Source organism: Trachurus trachurus (genome assembly GCF_905171665.1).
Source record: "Trachurus trachurus genome assembly, chromosome: 19".
NCBI classification, from domain to species: Eukaryota; Metazoa; Chordata; class Actinopteri; order Carangiformes; family Carangidae; genus Trachurus; species Trachurus trachurus.
In genome coordinates, this window is record NC_139913.1 from 16,167,007 (window position 1) to 16,185,072 (window position 18,066).

The following is an 18,066-nucleotide window of genomic DNA, read 5'->3' on the forward strand; positions in this document are numbered from 1 at the left end:
GTGTGGGCGCACTCTTCACTCCGATTAGAAGAGCTGATCTCATGTGAAATATTCAAGTCAGTCCAGTTTGAGAAGATGTTGCACAGTGAGCCACTATTGAGTTCAGTTTGTGTGTTTAGGTTGAGCACCCTCAGCGCAGTAAGAAGGCCGTGTGGCACAAGCTCCTGTCTAAACAGAGGAAGAGAGCAGTGGTGGCTTGCTTCAGGATGGCACCACTCTACAACCTGCCCAGGTAAGTTCTATGATCACATACACACACACACACGCTATGCATTAAATTTAGAGCTGGTATATCTTATATCTTATATTACTGTATCTCCACACACTAGGCACCGGGCTGTCAACCTGTTCCTGCAGGGCTATGAGAAGTCCTGGATCGAGGCAGAGGAGCACTACTTTGAAGATAAACTCATTGAGGACCTCGCTGTTAGTATATTTAAAATAGATAGAATTATTTTAGCCCCTGGCATTGTTTGTTTTACTCTGTAAAAGCATTTGATCAAATTGTATTTTACTCTTTGTCCCCTTGAGTCTCTTCTGATTGTGAGCATTTGTTTATGTCAGAAACCAGGTGACCAAGAACCATGTGAAGAAGAGGAGGGGGTGAAGCACATTGATCCACTGCATCAGCTCATTCAGCTATTCAGTAGAACAGCCCTCACAGAGAAGTGGTGGGTTTTCATATACATATCAGACAGTCAGTCATAGGAGCTGGAAAACTAAGGATGACTTATTTTTTTCCTTTATCAGTTCATCACTATTTATACTACTCCATCAGGCAGATCATCACTGTTGTAAACAGAATGAGTATTATCAACACCAAATGTGTGAGCATGTATTTTATCTGTTGCAGTAAACTGGATGAGGATAATCTTTACATGGCCTATGCTGACATCATGGCTAAGGTATGAGCTACCGACTGCTTGCACCAGAAACCTTTTCATTACTTAGAAGTGAAATAACTGATGCTAATGATGAGGATGTTGACAGTGTTCATCTGTGCCCTTCACGTGTTCCTTCTTTTTCATTCAGAGTTGCCACGATGAAGAGGATGAGGACGGAGAGGAAGTGAAGAGTTTTGAAGTAGGTGGTCAGTCGCTCTGTGTCAGGCTCCGTGGTGGCTTTAACGTAGCTGAAGCTCTGATGCTACCTCTACTGTGTTTCACATGAACAGGAGAAAGAGATGGAGAAGCAGAAGTTGTTGTATCAGCAGGCTCGGCTACATGACCGAGGAGCTGCTGAGATGGTGCTTCAAACCATCAGCGCCAGCAAAGGTCAGTTCAAGTTCTCAGTCTTTTCTATTAGGTCGCTTTCACACCTGAAAGTCCGGACCAAGGTCCGGACCAGAGGGAAGAAATGATACATTATTGCAATTAAGTTTTGGTCCGGTCTGTGTTCACACTGTCCCTTGTCAAAACGCACCTTTTTTGTAAACAAATGACACGTGGTCTACAGGTCGTTAAGCTATTGGTCAGAAAATTTGTGAAGGAAAATCACTTTGTCATTTTTTTTCCTATTCATCAACAATGGGGAGTAGCAGCTTTGACAGTTCTCCTTTGCAAGGAAACTGTGGCAGCTTTCACCGCGCCCTGCTGTCCTGTATGCACACTTCTCTCTCTCTGTGTGAACGGCAATAACGGAGAAAGAGCGCTATGCGGACATGAATGAATGAAACGATATTGCGTTGGTCGAGCCAAAAGCCTAATTATCTATTCGTGGTTGACGTAATTTATTATGGGAAACACTGCTGTTTTGGTTTGCTTCCTGTATTTGGTCCTATTAAAAGTCCGATTACGTTCTCACCTGAAGCAAACCGGACCATGGTCCCCCAAAAAAGTCAGGACTCGGTCCAGTTCGAAGTGAACCATGGTAAAACTGTAAATGTTTGGAGTTTAATTACAGTGTTGTTTGAAGAACTAAACGTACCTCAAAACAAACATAGCTGCAGAATTTCATAGTGTGAGTCTTCATATTCAAACCACAATCTGGCAGAAACACAACACTTCCAAGAAACCCAAGAGAGAAGGAGGGCACTTTTTACCTTGCTACTTCTTAGTAAAGATATAGTAATTTCTGATTAATTCAGCATGGCATGATCGTTACACTGAAACTATTAACTTTAATATGTGCATCTATGAACTAATAACTTTAATAAATAACTTATTGAGACAAAAGGTGACCTAAAATACAATTCATATTGTGATGATCATGATCAATGATCATCAGCTACATTCATGTCCTTGCTGAATGAGCCTAGCAGCTAAATTGAAATGTAAATGATGTTTGCAATGATCCTGCTCTGTGGTGGATAACAGAATGATTTTCCCTTCACCAGGTGAGATGGGTCCCATGGTGGCCTCTACTCTGAAGCTGGGCATAGCTATTCTCAATGGAGGAAACTCTACTGTGCAGCAGGTAAAGTGCTCACCCACTCTGTCCTTTTAGTGTTAGTGCATTTGAAAGGCTGAATATCTCCTTCTGGTAAGGATTTTATACATAGAAAACACCTGTCAGAAAGACACTGTTTCATCTCAATGAGGAACTGAGATTGTTTTTTCTATGGTTGACTGTTTCTTCTGTATTTTTTCTGTTTTTGTTTTAAATCAGAAGTGAGTCTATAATATTTCTCAACTTTCCCTCGTCCATTGTTGTCTTTGTTTCTTTGACAGAAAATGTTGGATTATCTGAAAGACAAGAAGGATGTGGGCTTTTTTCAGAGTCTGGCTGGGCTGATGCAATATTGCAGGTAACTCTATGAGCACTTCCTGCCCCTGGACTAAAAAAAAATTACTGATAAAATCAGGATAGGCCAGGTGGGTGGGTGCTATATCTCAAATAATCTCCCTCTGTCTCGCTCTCTATTTTGGCTGACCCACACATTTAAAATGCAGCTGTCAGGGAGCTGATTAATTGCTCAAGTCACACTCTTTCTAAAATTCCTATCTCAGTCAAATCTGAACACAGACATGATCCATTACTCCACTTAAAAAGCAGAGACAAGAGACGCTCTATGCAACTATAAATCTTTCTTGGGAATCATCAGGTTTTATTCAGTATCAAAAACAAATCCAGTTATCTGCAACGGCAGATTTCAAACAGGATCTGCCCAGAGATAATTCTGCCTATCCACACATACATCAGTCAAATCCACTAGACGACATAGAACATCCACATAAAGTGCAACTGAGCATTACTTAGTCAGTCCTATCTTTTCATTAATTACTTAATTTGGTCATTTGTTGCGATTAACGTATATACACCAACATGTAACTTACAGTATCCTGTGCTGGAAAGGTTAAATCGTTCCTTGTCAATAGGTGGGCTGGCAAGGGAAATAGCTTATGTGTTAACATTGAAAAGATTTAGTGCAGGTTTTAAATGCCACTCTGCACAAATATTGATTCAGGTGTTAATGTACGTAAAGTAATGAACAGAAGAACGGTATTCAGCATCAGATGGGTGTAGTAACATAAGAGAATTTCACTATGTTTTTCAGTGTACTGGATCTTAATGCATTTGAGAGGCAGAACAAAGCAGAAGGACTGGGGATGGTGACAGAGGAGGGCTCAGGTAAGTTCCATTATGTCTTAGTTCAGGTCAGTGCAGAGAAAGGATCATTAAATCAGTGCCTCTGAGTTGGAGACTAGTGTTGCTGCTCTCAAAAAACTACTTTACTACAGTAGAAAGCCAGGCCTGATTTTCTACACCAGGTGCAGGTAAATCCTTAACTGTAAATTTGAATAACTTCAGGTTGGTAAATTTAAACTTGTTTATAAAAGTCTTTAAGTCACCACTCACTGTAGCCACTGAAATCAAAGTGGAGCTCTTAAACACAGATTGTAAGGTAGCTATTTAAACAACAATGTATCTCTTGTAAAGCATATTACTGCATTGTCTTCAGGTAGAAAGTGACCATTAACATAGTTTTGCTAGAAGAAATGCACTCTTTGGTGTACACACCTTGGTTGTTATTCCTGACACATACTGTAAAGGCAATTTTTTCCTGTCAGATCATCATTCTTTGTTTTGCTTTGTCCCATTTATCCTATCATCACTTGGTTCAGCATTCTGTTGATTTTGATCTAGTGGTAATGCAATACTACCCTTTTCTTCCTATGCATTATCCAGTATGACTCCTGGTGTACAAGTGTGTGTATTCATGATTTTCCTGTTACATCTTCTATGTATTCATTTGTTACAAATGTTCACGGTCAACCTTTAGATTACTGATACTTAATGTAGACAGACTACAGCAGTCGAAGAAATTTTCCTTTGTTGGTTTGACTGGTTTGTAGAAGTTAAAATGGCTTCATAGTTTACTTATTAACTTCCATAAATGTCTTAGTATTGTGTAAGAGAGGCTATTATTGGTACATTAATTGTTACATTTTAAGAGGTGCAGCAGTTTTCAGTAATTTCTGGTTAAAAAAGCTAAATGCCTGTTACGTCGTATAACATTTCTAATCTTTCACACTTTAATTTCCCCCATTTGCATATGAAACGTTATTACTGTAAGTGGCTGAACAGAGTGATGTCATTAATCCACCATTAAACACCTCAGGGAGGAGGTCACAGTGAATCACTGCGAGAACAAAGTTTATAAAATTATTAGTATTTCACATACTTACTTACATTTTATAGCGGTTTCGCTCAACACAGCAGGCTATGCTGCTTTATTACCTCTTAACATGGCTGAAAATCCACTGATGTACATTGTAATACTGTACAGCTCAAGGATGGTCCTCATTTAAAAAAACAAAAACAATCCATGTATCACTAAGGAATAGTCACTACAGAGTATTAACGCCTTGCTTTAATGATTGCTGTATAATTATGTGCTGTCAGTGCATAATTACATTTTTAAAACTGCCATTAATATTTCTATATTACTATTTCGTTTATTGGTTCTCATTACAAGTAAATGATGGCTGTTTTAATTCCAAGCAAATACAGATTGCAGTGTTGCTCTCAATGGAAAAAAATAACGTCTGCATGTTAATGTTAACGTTGTTCATAATGAGGTGTTTATTCAGTTGTATGGTATTTTTACGAAATTGACTCATATTTTACAACAGGTGTTTTCTATCCCTTTATGTGCTGACTGGAGAAAACCAGCAATTACTAAAACTGGCTGATTTTATCACTCATTACTGCACCCATTTTTGAAATTAGTCATGGTACCAACTACAGCTGATCACGTTCAACTCATACCTTCCTCATATCATGTAAGACAATCTAATCGTCATTTTAAAAGCCTACAGTACATTATCAAAACAGGTTCAACGTTGATGCATATCCATAACCAAAAGGAAAAGGACAAAAAAAACTACAAGGTCTTGTTATATTTTAGGCTCAGCTCTTTTTTTTTCTTTTAATTTTACTCAGCTGTACAAGTTTTCTGTTATTTAGTCTTATATTATTTTTTCCATGTTGACCAAACAACTAAATTGGGACTTTTTAAAGCTCTTTTCCCTATATGTAATCTTTTTCTTTGTTTCTTTCTTTGTTTCTTACTTTCTTTCTTTCTCTCTTTCTTTCTTCCCCTGTTTTCCTTTTCTCATTTTGGTTTACTGCACTTTCTTCCCTTCCTCAGTCATCACTCATGAGCGTGGTAATTATGCCTTCTGCCATTTTCTTGTGTGTTGGTTGGTCTCTCTCTCGCTCCTACTCTACAGTTGGTTAGTTGTTGTGTCAGTTCTGTCCAGGTCCTGAGTGTAGATCTTCAAACCTCGTCCTTACCAGCTCTGTGCTTGTAGCTACTTTTCTGCCTTACCCTCACCATTTTATCCTGTTCTTTTCTGAGTTTTTTTGTTTGTTTGTTTCTTTTTGCTTATTGTTTTTATTTTAATTTATTTATTTTTTTATTTTTTATTTTTTTTTATTTTTTTTTACAGTAGACCAATTACAAGTCACTCTCTGGTCGGATTTGTAGTTGGGTCTTTTCATAAGGTTTAAAGTCCATTTCTGAATTATGATGTAAAACGTGTCATCATTCTTTGTGACAATAGTAAACTGGTGATAATGTTTTGTTTGGAATATATAGACATTAAGATCTAAAGCTCTTGACATATGCAGGCAGACGTATTTGAACTGTAGCTGTAAGCGGTTTTGCTTCAACCTGCCATCTAAAACATAACCCACATATGCCTCCCTCTCAGGATTTGTACAGTATCTGGCACATTCTTAATAATACTAATGTGAGCATTTACCTCCCCCCACCCTCATCCTTCACTCACACCCCCTCAGTCATGTAGTTCACCTTAAGTCAGCTGTTTTGTCTCAGTAATGGAGATGGTTATTGTGCTGGTTGTTCTGTTGTGAAGTGTATGACCCCCCTCTGTGTTCTCAGCCACACTGTCTCTTTCTGACTCACTCTCTTAGGGCTGCAATCAATTCAAAAATGCAAAATAGATAGAGTAAGCTTCCTCCATTAAATCCATAAGCATCATCATTTTTGTAATAACAAAAGGTGATGAAATGTGACATGAAATATGTATTTTTACCTGCAGTTAATTACAGCTTTATTAACACATGCAAGTCATTGTTCAACTTTAGTTCAGTCTCTACAACTCTCATGAACCTGTCCAGATGCAAACAGCGCTCTACTTAAAGTCACTCCTTGAAAAAATCTTGTTTTGTGTCTGCTGAGTGCAACTGTTTACTGACACACTACACTAAAGTTGTGTTAATGTATTAGCACTCAGGCCAGAAGGTCACTTAAAGCAGCATAACATTACATAATAGCAAACATGTATAAAAAATCAGTGGTCTTTGATTGATTTTGATATTATCACAAATAATATCAAATGAGCCAATTTATGCAATGACACAAAAGTGTGATCAGTTTGGAGGGGGGAAACTCAATTTTGTTAACATATTGTCTGAAAGTTTGTGGTTCATTTATTGTCTGAAAGTTTGTGGTTCATTTTTAGAACGAGTAACTGAGCGGTAATGGCCAATAAGTACATCTGATTTGCAAACCAAGTAAACAAATTATTATCAGATGTTAGTTTGATTTTCAAATTAACATTTGATAAACTAACATAATATACAAAATTATACAAGTTAATTGTTCTTGCAAGTTGGTTATTTATTAACCTAATTAAGCCAGAAAGCTTCAACCATCAGGCTCCAACACCCTTAGACACTGTTAACAGTGGAGGGTGTGCTTAACTGATCAGATAAAATTCTAGGGGAAATATAAGGACATCCAGTATTCGTACAAACAGTTTATTCATGCTTTGATATACAGTTTTAAACAGTCTGAGGTACAGTTTGTATTTTTTTGAACATTTAATGTATAGATTTATCAGAAAAATAAATCAGAGAAAACAAATTGCAGCCCTACCTATTTCTCGTCTCTCACCTTTTCATTTGTTCTGTATCTACCTCTTTTCTTTTCACTAAGTGTTGCACTTTGAACTTTAAAGTGGTTGTTTCCAGCCACGCTCCTCTGTGAGTGGAGGAGGGTGAACTCTGATCATTTCTTCCTCCCTTCTTTTCTCTATTTACTGGCTGAGCTGTGTTCTGTAGACGGTGTATTTGTCTTTCATGACTGTTTTGCTTACATGAAAAAAACTCATTTAAAGAGCCTGTCCTTTTTTATGATTGTATTCTTTTGACTTATTTTATCCCAATACTGTATTTCAAAATTCCGGATTTGGTTGTAGTTAAAGTGCGTCCATCTCAAAATCACTACATTTCTGATTGACTAGAGGAAATTTTCAGTGCTATCATACAACATCCCTACCTTCTAATTTTTTTATGATCCTTAAACAAACATGTAGAGACATAATACAGAGATTCACTTGCTAATACATAGACAATATTGTCTCATTATTTTTTTTCAACTGTGAAAAATGTATTCCCCTCATCCAGTTTATCACTCTGTTGGGAATAAGCCTGAAAGTGCCTTTGGTTTTATTTACATTTACATCATTGAAAACACACACAGTGTTCGATTACTCACTATTGTTTAGAAAAATACATAGACCTGTCAGCGCAACAGCCAATGATTTAACATGAACAACCATTTCTAGAAGGTGTTAGAGATGTTAAAGTGTCTTTTCAGAGATCACTGATTTACCCTGTCCATCTATCAGTCCATCCAGGAGTTTCAGACCTGCTAGCACATTAATTCTCATAAATTCAACCAATCCTCAAACGATTATTGTGAGCTAGCAATTTAACTCAATGCAAAATGTCTGGTTGAATCTTATTAACACTTTAAAAATTGTGAACAATTAAAAAAAATGCTCTACAGCAACATACAAGTGATCTCTGCCTGTTTCAGATTATATACTGTAGTTCTGCTTCGTCACAGTTTCAAGTCTGAAAAGTAAAAGAATCTGACACAGAACCATGACAGGAGTAACCATAACAAAACTAAAGTAATGGTATAATGCAACGGCATGCAGTACAACAGTATGGAAGACATTATTGGAAGAACGCAAACACAAAGTAGGAAGTAGGAAACAAGCAATATTACTGGACCTCTGGAGCCCACCACTTCACTGGTGTAGGCTACATTAACCACTCCTAGCATGAGAAACTTAAATGAACTGTTGGCCGTTGTATTATACTGCAGATGATATGTTTTGAGGAGGAAAGTATATGAGGAATACAATATACTGTATATATCTGATTACTTTTTATTATTAGATTCCAGTGCCAAAGGAGTGTAGTGTAAGATGACAATATAATGGAAAGAATGAATTTCCTGTTTGGACTGGGAACAACCTTAGCCTTTGCAGCAGTTACTATGTATTATGTAAAAATTACAGAAATGTCTTTGCTAAAGTGAAATACATAATAACAAATGAATACTGAAATTTTGGTAGATGCACTCAGATCCATTTTGAGCCATGATGAGTAAAACCAAGGTCCTGAATCCTGGTGGACTGATCTATAGGTACACGTTTTTACCACAAACAAATAGCTTACATCAAAATAAAACAAGCTGCACTTTCAGTCTTGTTTCAGAGCTACAGATTTTCCTCCTTCAGCCCTGTCCAGTTTGTTGTCATATTTTATGGATGTATTCTGTTCATGTTTCTGTTGTTATTGTACTGAGTTATTGTGTAGTGTCTCATCTTCCTTCCTCTGACCTTCTTTTCCTTTTGCATGGTTTAAAGCAGCATTTTAGCACAGTCAGAGCAGCTGTCCTCAGCTTCTTCAGTGTATTTATAATCTGTGCAGAATCTACAGTGGAAATTTCTCTCTCATATGTCCAACAGCTCAGAAAAAAACACACAAAAAGATCATAAATCCAGTCCTGACTGTAAAATGCTGCAGTTTAAAGACCAGTGCACTTCAGTCCACCACCAAGTGCTGTGGCTGCCCACTGCTCATCCAAGTGTGTGTGTGTGTGCGTGTGTGTGTATATGCGTGTTTGTGTGACTGTTTTAGATAAGAATGGTGTATTATGACTATACACCTTCCACTGACTGAAAAATTTGGGATGTGGTCACATAAGCTCCATCTCTTTTTAATGGTTCTTTACTCTCCATCTTCTTGTGTGTCTGTCTCTTTCCTATTTGTTGTCTGCTTTTGTCTTCTCTCTTCTCTGACTTTTTTTTATGTGTATGTGTGTCTGTTTATATGAACGTGTGTGTGCATTCATGTGTGTGTTTGCACATGCTCGTGTTCCCGTGTGTATGTTTGTGCATACCTCCGTATGTGCTCGTGTATATGTGTGTCTGCATGTGCGTCTTGCTGTGTGTATGCGTGTGCACGTATGTGTGTGGGCGTGTGTGTTTCTTCTCTCCGACCAGGTGAGAAGGTCATGCAGGACGATGAGTTCACCTGTGACCTTTTCCGCTTCCTGCAGCTGCTCTGTGAAGGACACAACTCAGGTGTGTATGCTCGTGTGTGTCTTCTGTTAATTAACTCTCTTATCATTGATAGAATTAAATAAAGATGAGTGTATGATTACAGTTTTATAAAAGTTATTGGAAATTTGTTTCAATCAGTATGTCAGTGTCAGAGTTAAAGAACACCTACTTTTTGTCCATGTCCAAATGAACCACATATATTTGAAGATGTATTAGGAGGCTTTACCCTCTGTGGGTTTCGTTCAGGTGTCTGAGGCATAACACAATGTAATTTTAACACTTATATGTATTTATTTGAACACATCTTACAAGCAGGATTGTAATATTGTGTGAAAATTATTTCAGACTTCCAGAACTACTTAAGGACACAAACGGGGAACAATACAACTGTCAACATTATCATCTCTACTGTTGACTACCTCCTCAGAGTTCAGGTTAGTTCCTCCCGTTCCCCACTGAAATTATCATACAATCATACAGTCTGTTCTACAAATCTTACAAATTCCGCTTAATGACAAATTACTATCACTTCTATTCAATAAATTATATTTGTTATGTATTTGCATTAACTCCAACATCGCCATTTATTTATTTTGTCACTAACCTGGTAAAATGTCCTTGTCACCATTACACCACATGTTCAAAATTTTCCCTGCAAGTCACACAGATTCATTGACTCTACTACGACATGTATTCTTGTCTCTACAATTGTTAACTTTTTTTCTAAGTTAGTCTGTCGCATTTCTCCTTTTCATTTCTTCTGACTCTGCTTCTTCCCTCCCTCCACTCCAGGAGTCTATCAGCGATTTCTACTGGTATTATTCTGGGAAAGATGTTATCGATGAGCAGGGCCAGAGGAACTTCTCCAAGGCAATAAATGTGGCCAAGCAAGTTTTCAATACACTAACTGAGTACATCCAGGTATGACATGTCACTGCAGTGACCACTGATGAGTCATTTTTAATTAGAATTGATTTGATGCCTGTAGTTCTTTAAAAAAAAAATGGAGATATTATTGGGGCCTGTTTACGAACATTGATATTTATATGGACCAACCAGTTTGGCTTCAAAAGTGCCTTGAAACAAAACTTTGATGCTGATGTGATTTACTGATTTGCCTCTTAGGTATCAGTGAGCCAATAAACATGCAGCGTGCTTTGACCAATATCAATGGATGCTTGCGACTGGCTGTTTATCCACCACACATGAGTGTGTAAAGAAACTGAGCTTAAAAACTAAACTAAGATAAAACTACATTTGTACTATTATGTATTAAAAATCGGTATTGAAGTCAAGGTATTGGTACCGGGACAGAGGCCCTGAGAGTTCAACACGCTGCAACTTCAGAAAACACATGGAAATAGACAAACAAATAAATTCAGAAAACATCATCATCGAACTGACAACATGTGTGCTGCTGGGATGCACTTGCTATTTAATGCTTTTGAATTTTAAGGTCACAATTTGGTGTTGAACAATAAGTCCCAGTCAGATTATCACTTTTTAGAGTCCCCTGGGAAACTATTCTGTTGTTTGTATTTGCATGTTGATTAAGATGTTTTTTTGTGTTTTTGTCTATATGCTATGTGTTTCCTGAAGTTGCACTGCATTGAGCTCTTAGTGCCAACCCTTTGATACCCTCTGAATCATACCCAGCCATAGATATTATTCTGAAAAGTCAATAAAAGGGGGACTTAAAGTGATTTTAACTGAATGGCTGAGTGATCAGTGATTTTAGTCTGGCATATTTCAATCTAGAAAACCCCTGTTGAGTAAAGTGATGATTTGTGTGTGTTTTCAAGGGTCCATGTACTGGCAACCAGCAGAGCTTGGCCCACAGCCGTTTGTGGGACGCTGTGGTTGGCTTTCTCCACGTCTTTGCTCATATGCAGATGAAGCTCTCTCAGGTGAGCAAAGATCACAAAGTGGTGGTGGTGGGGGGGGGGTTGTATACAGTAAACTGTCTGGTTTGAGTCATATCTCCTGTCATACCTCCACTGTCATCTGAGTCATTCAAGCCTGAAATGCCAGTGGATGGCAGCAAAGTTGCATTCCTTAATGTAACTGACTTTTGTTAAGCAGCAGGTTTTTCCTCCCTCTGATCCTCTGCTAGTGTTTGTCTGAACAATAACCCACAAACTACCACCAGCACCTGTCAACACCACCTTTCTTTTCCCCCAGGACTCCAGTCAGATTGAGCTACTGAAGGAGCTGATGGACCTGCAGAAAGATATGGTGGTCATGCTGCTGTCCATGCTTGAGGGTAGGTTTCTGTTCATGAGTGCAGTTGCTTTAAAGTAAAGCATGTGTGGCTTAATGTAAAAGCTGACAGAAAGACAAAGTCACCTCACCTCTGTAGGTTTCATCACTCGTCATTGGCATATTTGAATCATCATTCTCAGTATATCTAAGTGAATAAAATGTTGCTCAGTACTAGTGGTTGGTAGAACACAGGACAGCAGGTCCAGTTTTCATTCCACTGCCCCCACATGCTGCAGTGCAGCAGGTGGTGCTATTTCTCATCAGTTACATGTCTCATCAGATGGATGACATGGATCTCAGTTGTGGAAACTGCGTTCCTGATAAAACCTACAGTCCTTGTGCTTTGTGCTTTGTGCTTTGTGCCCAATGCAGAATTGTCCAATCAGAGCTTCCACCTCCTTCTATTGTTGTTAGTTAATAGAACTGTATGTAACATCTGAGGAAGAGCCTGTGCGCTCGAAACGTCATGTAAATAAATCTATTTTTGCAGTGGAGCTCTTTTTGGTGTTGCAGACTTTTTTCATCTTCAGTTAATAGGACTGTAACACTGATTTAATAGGCAGGGAATTTAATAGGCAAGAAATACAGACTTTAAATTTGTGAAACCATAATGTTTAACATTTTATCAAATCTACTCTACTGGTGGACCACACTTAAGGAATGCTGTATTGGATGATTAAATTATATGCATTGTGTTTTGTTGTGGTTTCAAGTGATTTCCTGCACTCTAACAGTGTTGTTTTGTTCTGGCAGGAAATGTAGTCAATGGGACTATCGGCAAGCAGATGGTGGACATGTTGGTGGAGTCCTCCAACAACGTGGAGATGATCCTTAAGTTCTTTGATATGTTCCTCAAACTGAAAGACCTGACCTCCTCTGATGCCTTCAAGGAGTATGACCCTGATGGAAAAGGCAAGGCTCTGAAAATAATGTGCTCTTTATTCATCCATACTTGAGGAATCATCAGGATTTACATAATTTGAATGGTAAATTATTTACAAACTTGGGAGAGCTGGCATGCCCAGAGCAAATTGTACAGGCAGTCAAATTAACAGCAAAACAAGTTAGTACATGAACCAGAGGGAGACAGTCCAGAGAGTCACAGGACCATATGAACACAGAAAGGACAAAGATGAAATGACGATGACTGCGACTACGGGGGAGGTATATGTCATGACTGGAGGGAGTGGCAGGTCCAGGGGAGGGACCTAAATATCCCAGAGATAAATTGTGACATGAGCTGACAATGTACAAATTCACTGACAGGTGTCATCTCTAAGAGGGACTTCCATAAGGCCATGGAGAGTCACAAACACTACACCCAGTCTGAGACAGAGTTCCTACTGTCCTGTGCTGAGACTGATGAGAACGAACTCTTGGACTATGAAGAATTTGTGGAGCGCTTTCATGAGCCAGCCAAGGTAAATGACTGATGTTTACAGATCTTTAAACGTCTACATAAGGTCTTAAATTGTCCAAAGTCCATGACTAGAACTTATGGTGAGAAAATTGTTTTATTTGTATCATTACATGAGGTATTTCTTTATTTGTGGGACTACTAATGTGTGCCATGCTCACACGGCATGGGAAAGTCAGGGTGTGGCATCTGTTGTCTCATAGTTGACTTCCAAGATAGTCAATAAGCTGCCCCTGTATTCTAAGAAAACTCTGTGCATTACTTTAATAACCAGCTATGTCTGTCTTTTAATTTGCATCTGACAGTCTTTACATGAGGGAAAGTAGTCCAATATTAAATATGTGAGGGCAGACAGGCAATGTACTGCAGATTATATGAGATAAAATGTATTCGGTTTGGCTATCTCCAGATGCAGTAAATAATGTGACATCATCCAGGCCACAATGATGGAACAGGGAGGGAGTTACACGTGTATTGTGGAGGTTAGGTAGAGGGTATGTAGTGAGCAATATGATAAAATGTTATGCTCAAAAGAAAACTCTACACTGTGATTCAAAAGGACATTGGCTTCAATGTGGCGGTGCTGCTGACCAACCTGTCGGAGCACATGCCTCACGACACCCGGCTGCAGACCTTCCTGGAGCTGGCAGAGAGCGTTCTCAACTACTTCCAACCCTACCTGGGCAGGATCGAGATCATGGGCAGTGCTAAGCGCATCGAGAGGGTTTACTTTGAGATCAGCGAGTCCAGTCGAACACAGTGGGAGAAACCTCAGGTAAAGATGCCGCAGTACATGAATTAATAAGCATACCATCTGTTTTTGAGGTCACTTGACAGACATAACTTGGTTTGTTTGCAACACACATCCTCCCAGCTCCCTGTTTATACTTATTTACCCTCTACCTAGGTCAAAGAATCCAAGCGTCAGTTCATCTTTGATGTGGTGAACGAGGGAGGGGAGAAGGAGAAGATGGAGCTGTTTGTGAATTTCTGTGAGGACACCATCTTTGAAATGCAGCTGGCGGCCCAGATGTCTGACGCTGGTGAGCGCTCAGCAGTGAAGGAGGAGAGTGAGCGCGAAAAACCAGATGAGGAAAACCCTGAGATGGGCTTCTTCTCTGTCACCACAGTCTGCATGGCACTGTTGGCTCTGCGGTACAATGTCATGCTGCTGATAAAGGTGAGAGCACACTGCACCCTACACCCGACACATTTGGTCAGTATCTGATTGGATGAAGAATCATCGCTAAAAGAAATTGTTCCAACATATAATCCCCCCCTCCAATTTTTTTATATTTCTGTTTGTGACTCCATCCCTGTACTAAATGCAAATAAGATAAAATTCTCTCTGATCTCACTCAGAAATTGTGAATGTTCCAGGATTTAGTACTACCATATATAATAATATATTAAAAGCATGTGAATTTTTTGTTAGATATACAATGTAGACGGAGGACTAGGCCTCTGAAAGTACTCTTACACAGGTTCCCTGTGAAGTTTACAGGTCTTTCCCCATAGTTTGGCCTGTCTGGGAGATTGGTGTTGTGTGCTTTTCCACAAACACCATAATAAGGGCTATGATCCTAACTTGACATCATAAGACAATAATATACAGCTGGTAATATACAGTTATAGTCAGCTAACAGCCCCGAGGTGTAAGCTGTTCCCAGTTGGTTTGACCAGGAGAGGAACCATGACTGTTGATGTTTGATGATGGTTTCAGGTCCTATCCATGAAGAGCTTGAAGAAGCAGGTGAAGAGGATAAAGAACATGACAGTGAAGGACATGGTGACCACTCTGGTGTCCTTATACTGGTCAGTGTTGCTGGGCCTTCTGCATGTGGCGTTCAGTGTGGCTCGAGGATTTTGCAGAATCTTCTACAACACCTTCATGGGAGGCAGTCTGGTGGAGGGGGCAAAGACTATAAAGGTTAGTGAACATAATTCTGTGAGAATAAAGTAGTGTATTCACAGGTCATTAAATAAAGTAAAGGCACTAAGAGCAGTTCCTGCACATCTAAACTGCCTCCATCCCCAGGTGTCAGAGCTGCTGGCCAACATGCCTGACCCCACTCAGGACGAGGTGCGGGGTGAGGGGGAGGACAGAGAGAAGAGGCTGTCTGACCGCAGCTCCCCGAAGGAGGACCTGGCTGACCTGGCAGTCAACACCAGTGAGACCGAGCTGCTGTCAGACATTTTTGGTCTGGACTTAAGAAGGGAGGGAGGCCAGTACAAAATTACTCCTCATAACCCAAACGCCAGCCTGACTGAACTGCTCAACTCTCCAGTTCCCTCTGCAAGCCCACCAACCCCACCCACAGCACCTCCACCCGAGCTGAGGCGGAGGCATCAGGTAACCAGAAAAAGTGTTTAAACATCTAAGTATCTGTTTGCCAGAACTGACTAGATGACTGAGAAAAGGGGTTTTTTAACGATGAAGCTGGTGTGGTACGGATACACTCATCTAGAAAATGACTGTTTGTTCTGATCACCCTTTGTGTTTCAGTCAAAGAGTTCTTCCTCAGAGGAGAAGGAACCAACACCAGAGACTGCACCTGAACCTGAGAAAACATTAGAGTAAGTACACACTTCTGTTTAGAAACATGAACAGCACAGTGTGTATGGACAGAAAGAGACATTAAAGTAGATAATAAAGGCCTGTGTTCATGTTTATTTGATGATTGACCAGTCACTAGGCAGTGGGCATTGGGCATCAGGCTGTGTTGGTACAAATTATTATTATTTTTATTTCTAACCCAATGAGCCTTTAAACTGCTTGTTAATTCAACTCTGACCACACACAGAGCACATATGCTGTGACCCAACCTGACCTCATATCTATATTGTATCTGCTACAGTGGCTGCCCCCCAGATGGCTCAATAGGCAGTTTCAACTGACTGCCGCAGCCTGCTCTGTAGGACAACCACCATCATTACACAACTGGACACCACCACTTGTAGAATTGTTAATTATAAGGGGGAAATCTAACAGTCATGATCAGAGCCAACACTCAGGCTCAGAGCCAGACCCCACCACACAGGAGCAGGAAAAATCACATCCTGTCACTCTGTGTGATGCAGCTGCTTTGTGTCCAGTCAGGATGGAAGTCATAGTTTCTCAACAGATGATTATACATGGGTCACATGAAGACTTAGTATGACTTAGTATGATGCTTCTTGTCACAGAGTGATGGCACAATGTATCAATACTGTAATGTAATGTTAGTGTGTTTATATACATATTGTGTTGTGATTTCAGGGCTGCACATGTAGAGGAACAAGAGAAAAAACCACAGAAGAACGAGAATATGAAGCAGAAAGTTAGAAGGCTTCACACCTCAAAGTCTGATGAGCCAGATCTGCAGGAGTCTGCTTTCTTGAAGAAGATCATAGCCTACCAGAGAAAACTACTGGTACAGGACTCATCTCTGTCCTTCTCACTTGTTTTTTTCCTGTTTGCTTGTACACACTCTCTGCAAACCCAGAATATAAAAGTCAAAAGAAGAGCTAAATGATGGGATGATGTGTATGTGATGATGCAGTGCCTCTCTCCCTTGCAGAACTACTTCGCCAGGAACTTCTACAACATGAGGATGCTGGCACTGTTTGTTGCCTTTGCAATCAACTTCATCCTCTTATTCTACAAGGTACAGTATGTATAGGATATGGAAATGGATACATTCTTTCTTGATACTTTGAGAAATGATAAAAAGAGGGTTTGGGTTTTTGCATTCACATTTTCAAAGGCAAATCCCCAGCAATGTAAACCCACTGACCACTACCAAAACAGCAGACAGACACAGTTAAAGACTATAGTCTCTATTCATTATCATCAATGTCCCATATGACCTATCCCTACCAGGTGTCTACATCCTCATCTGTGGTTGAAGAAAGGGAAGTAATATACACCAGCAGCCAACCAGAGAGCAGTGTACATTGGGATGGACTCGGGGGAGAAGCAGTGGAGACAAAGGAGGAGGTGGTGGATGAGGTTGGAGAGCCACTGAAGCCAGTCACAGTCCGTTTTGTGCTGGAGGAGAGCACCGGATACATGGAGCCCATGTTACGGATCCTGGCCGTCCTGCACACTGTGATCTCCTTCTTTTGCATCATCGGATACTACTGTCTCAAGGCAGGATACTGACTACTGATATTTGCAGAAACAGCCAAAAACATCAGTATTTCTGTTAAAATCACTAATTACATTTGTTTATGTGTGTGATTTAGGTGCCACTGGTGATCTTCAAGCGTGAGAAGGAGGTGGCCAGGAAGCTGGAATTTGATGGCCTTTATATCACAGAACAGCCGTCTGAAGATGATATCAAGGGACAATGGGACAGACTGGTCATCAACACACAGTGAGTGACATTGTGTGAATGTATGAGAGTGTGTACACATGAGCCTGCAGTTTTGTGTTGTATATTCACAAGTACCAGTGACTGTGTGAAGAACCAGTGGGAGGAGGGTAAGATGCAGCAGAGGCCCCTCACAGGTTGGGAGGAGCACCTGTATGATGGAGCATGAAAACTACACGTTATGTAATAGAAACTGCAG

General features: G+C 39.8%; 1 protein-coding gene across 1 annotated transcript in view; it reads left to right on the top strand.

Annotated features, from left to right (window-relative positions):
* Positions 1-18,066, top strand: part of ryr2a (ryanodine receptor 2a (cardiac)) — a gene marked incomplete at both ends in the record, with an annotated part of 139,699 nt that overhangs the window by 114,524 nt on the left and 7,109 nt on the right. The window contains 25 exons of the mRNA XM_083994884.1: positions 120-232; positions 330-426; positions 565-671; positions 854-905; positions 1,033-1,083; positions 1,175-1,274; positions 2,336-2,415; positions 2,670-2,746; positions 3,497-3,570; positions 9,774-9,854; positions 10,179-10,267; positions 10,626-10,754; positions 11,636-11,740; positions 12,015-12,096; positions 12,849-13,007; positions 13,362-13,516; positions 14,072-14,287; positions 14,420-14,692; positions 15,236-15,442; positions 15,551-15,865; positions 16,019-16,089; positions 16,772-16,925; positions 17,073-17,159; positions 17,375-17,644; positions 17,740-17,870. Coding sequence (XP_083851010.1) covers positions 120-232; positions 330-426; positions 565-671; positions 854-905; positions 1,033-1,083; positions 1,175-1,274; positions 2,336-2,415; positions 2,670-2,746; positions 3,497-3,570; positions 9,774-9,854; positions 10,179-10,267; positions 10,626-10,754; positions 11,636-11,740; positions 12,015-12,096; positions 12,849-13,007; positions 13,362-13,516; positions 14,072-14,287; positions 14,420-14,692; positions 15,236-15,442; positions 15,551-15,865; positions 16,019-16,089; positions 16,772-16,925; positions 17,073-17,159; positions 17,375-17,644; positions 17,740-17,870 — 3,275 coding nt within the window. The remainder of the gene's footprint in view (positions 1-119; positions 233-329; positions 427-564; positions 672-853; positions 906-1,032; positions 1,084-1,174; positions 1,275-2,335; positions 2,416-2,669; positions 2,747-3,496; positions 3,571-9,773; positions 9,855-10,178; positions 10,268-10,625; positions 10,755-11,635; positions 11,741-12,014; positions 12,097-12,848; positions 13,008-13,361; positions 13,517-14,071; positions 14,288-14,419; positions 14,693-15,235; positions 15,443-15,550; positions 15,866-16,018; positions 16,090-16,771; positions 16,926-17,072; positions 17,160-17,374; positions 17,645-17,739; positions 17,871-18,066) is intronic.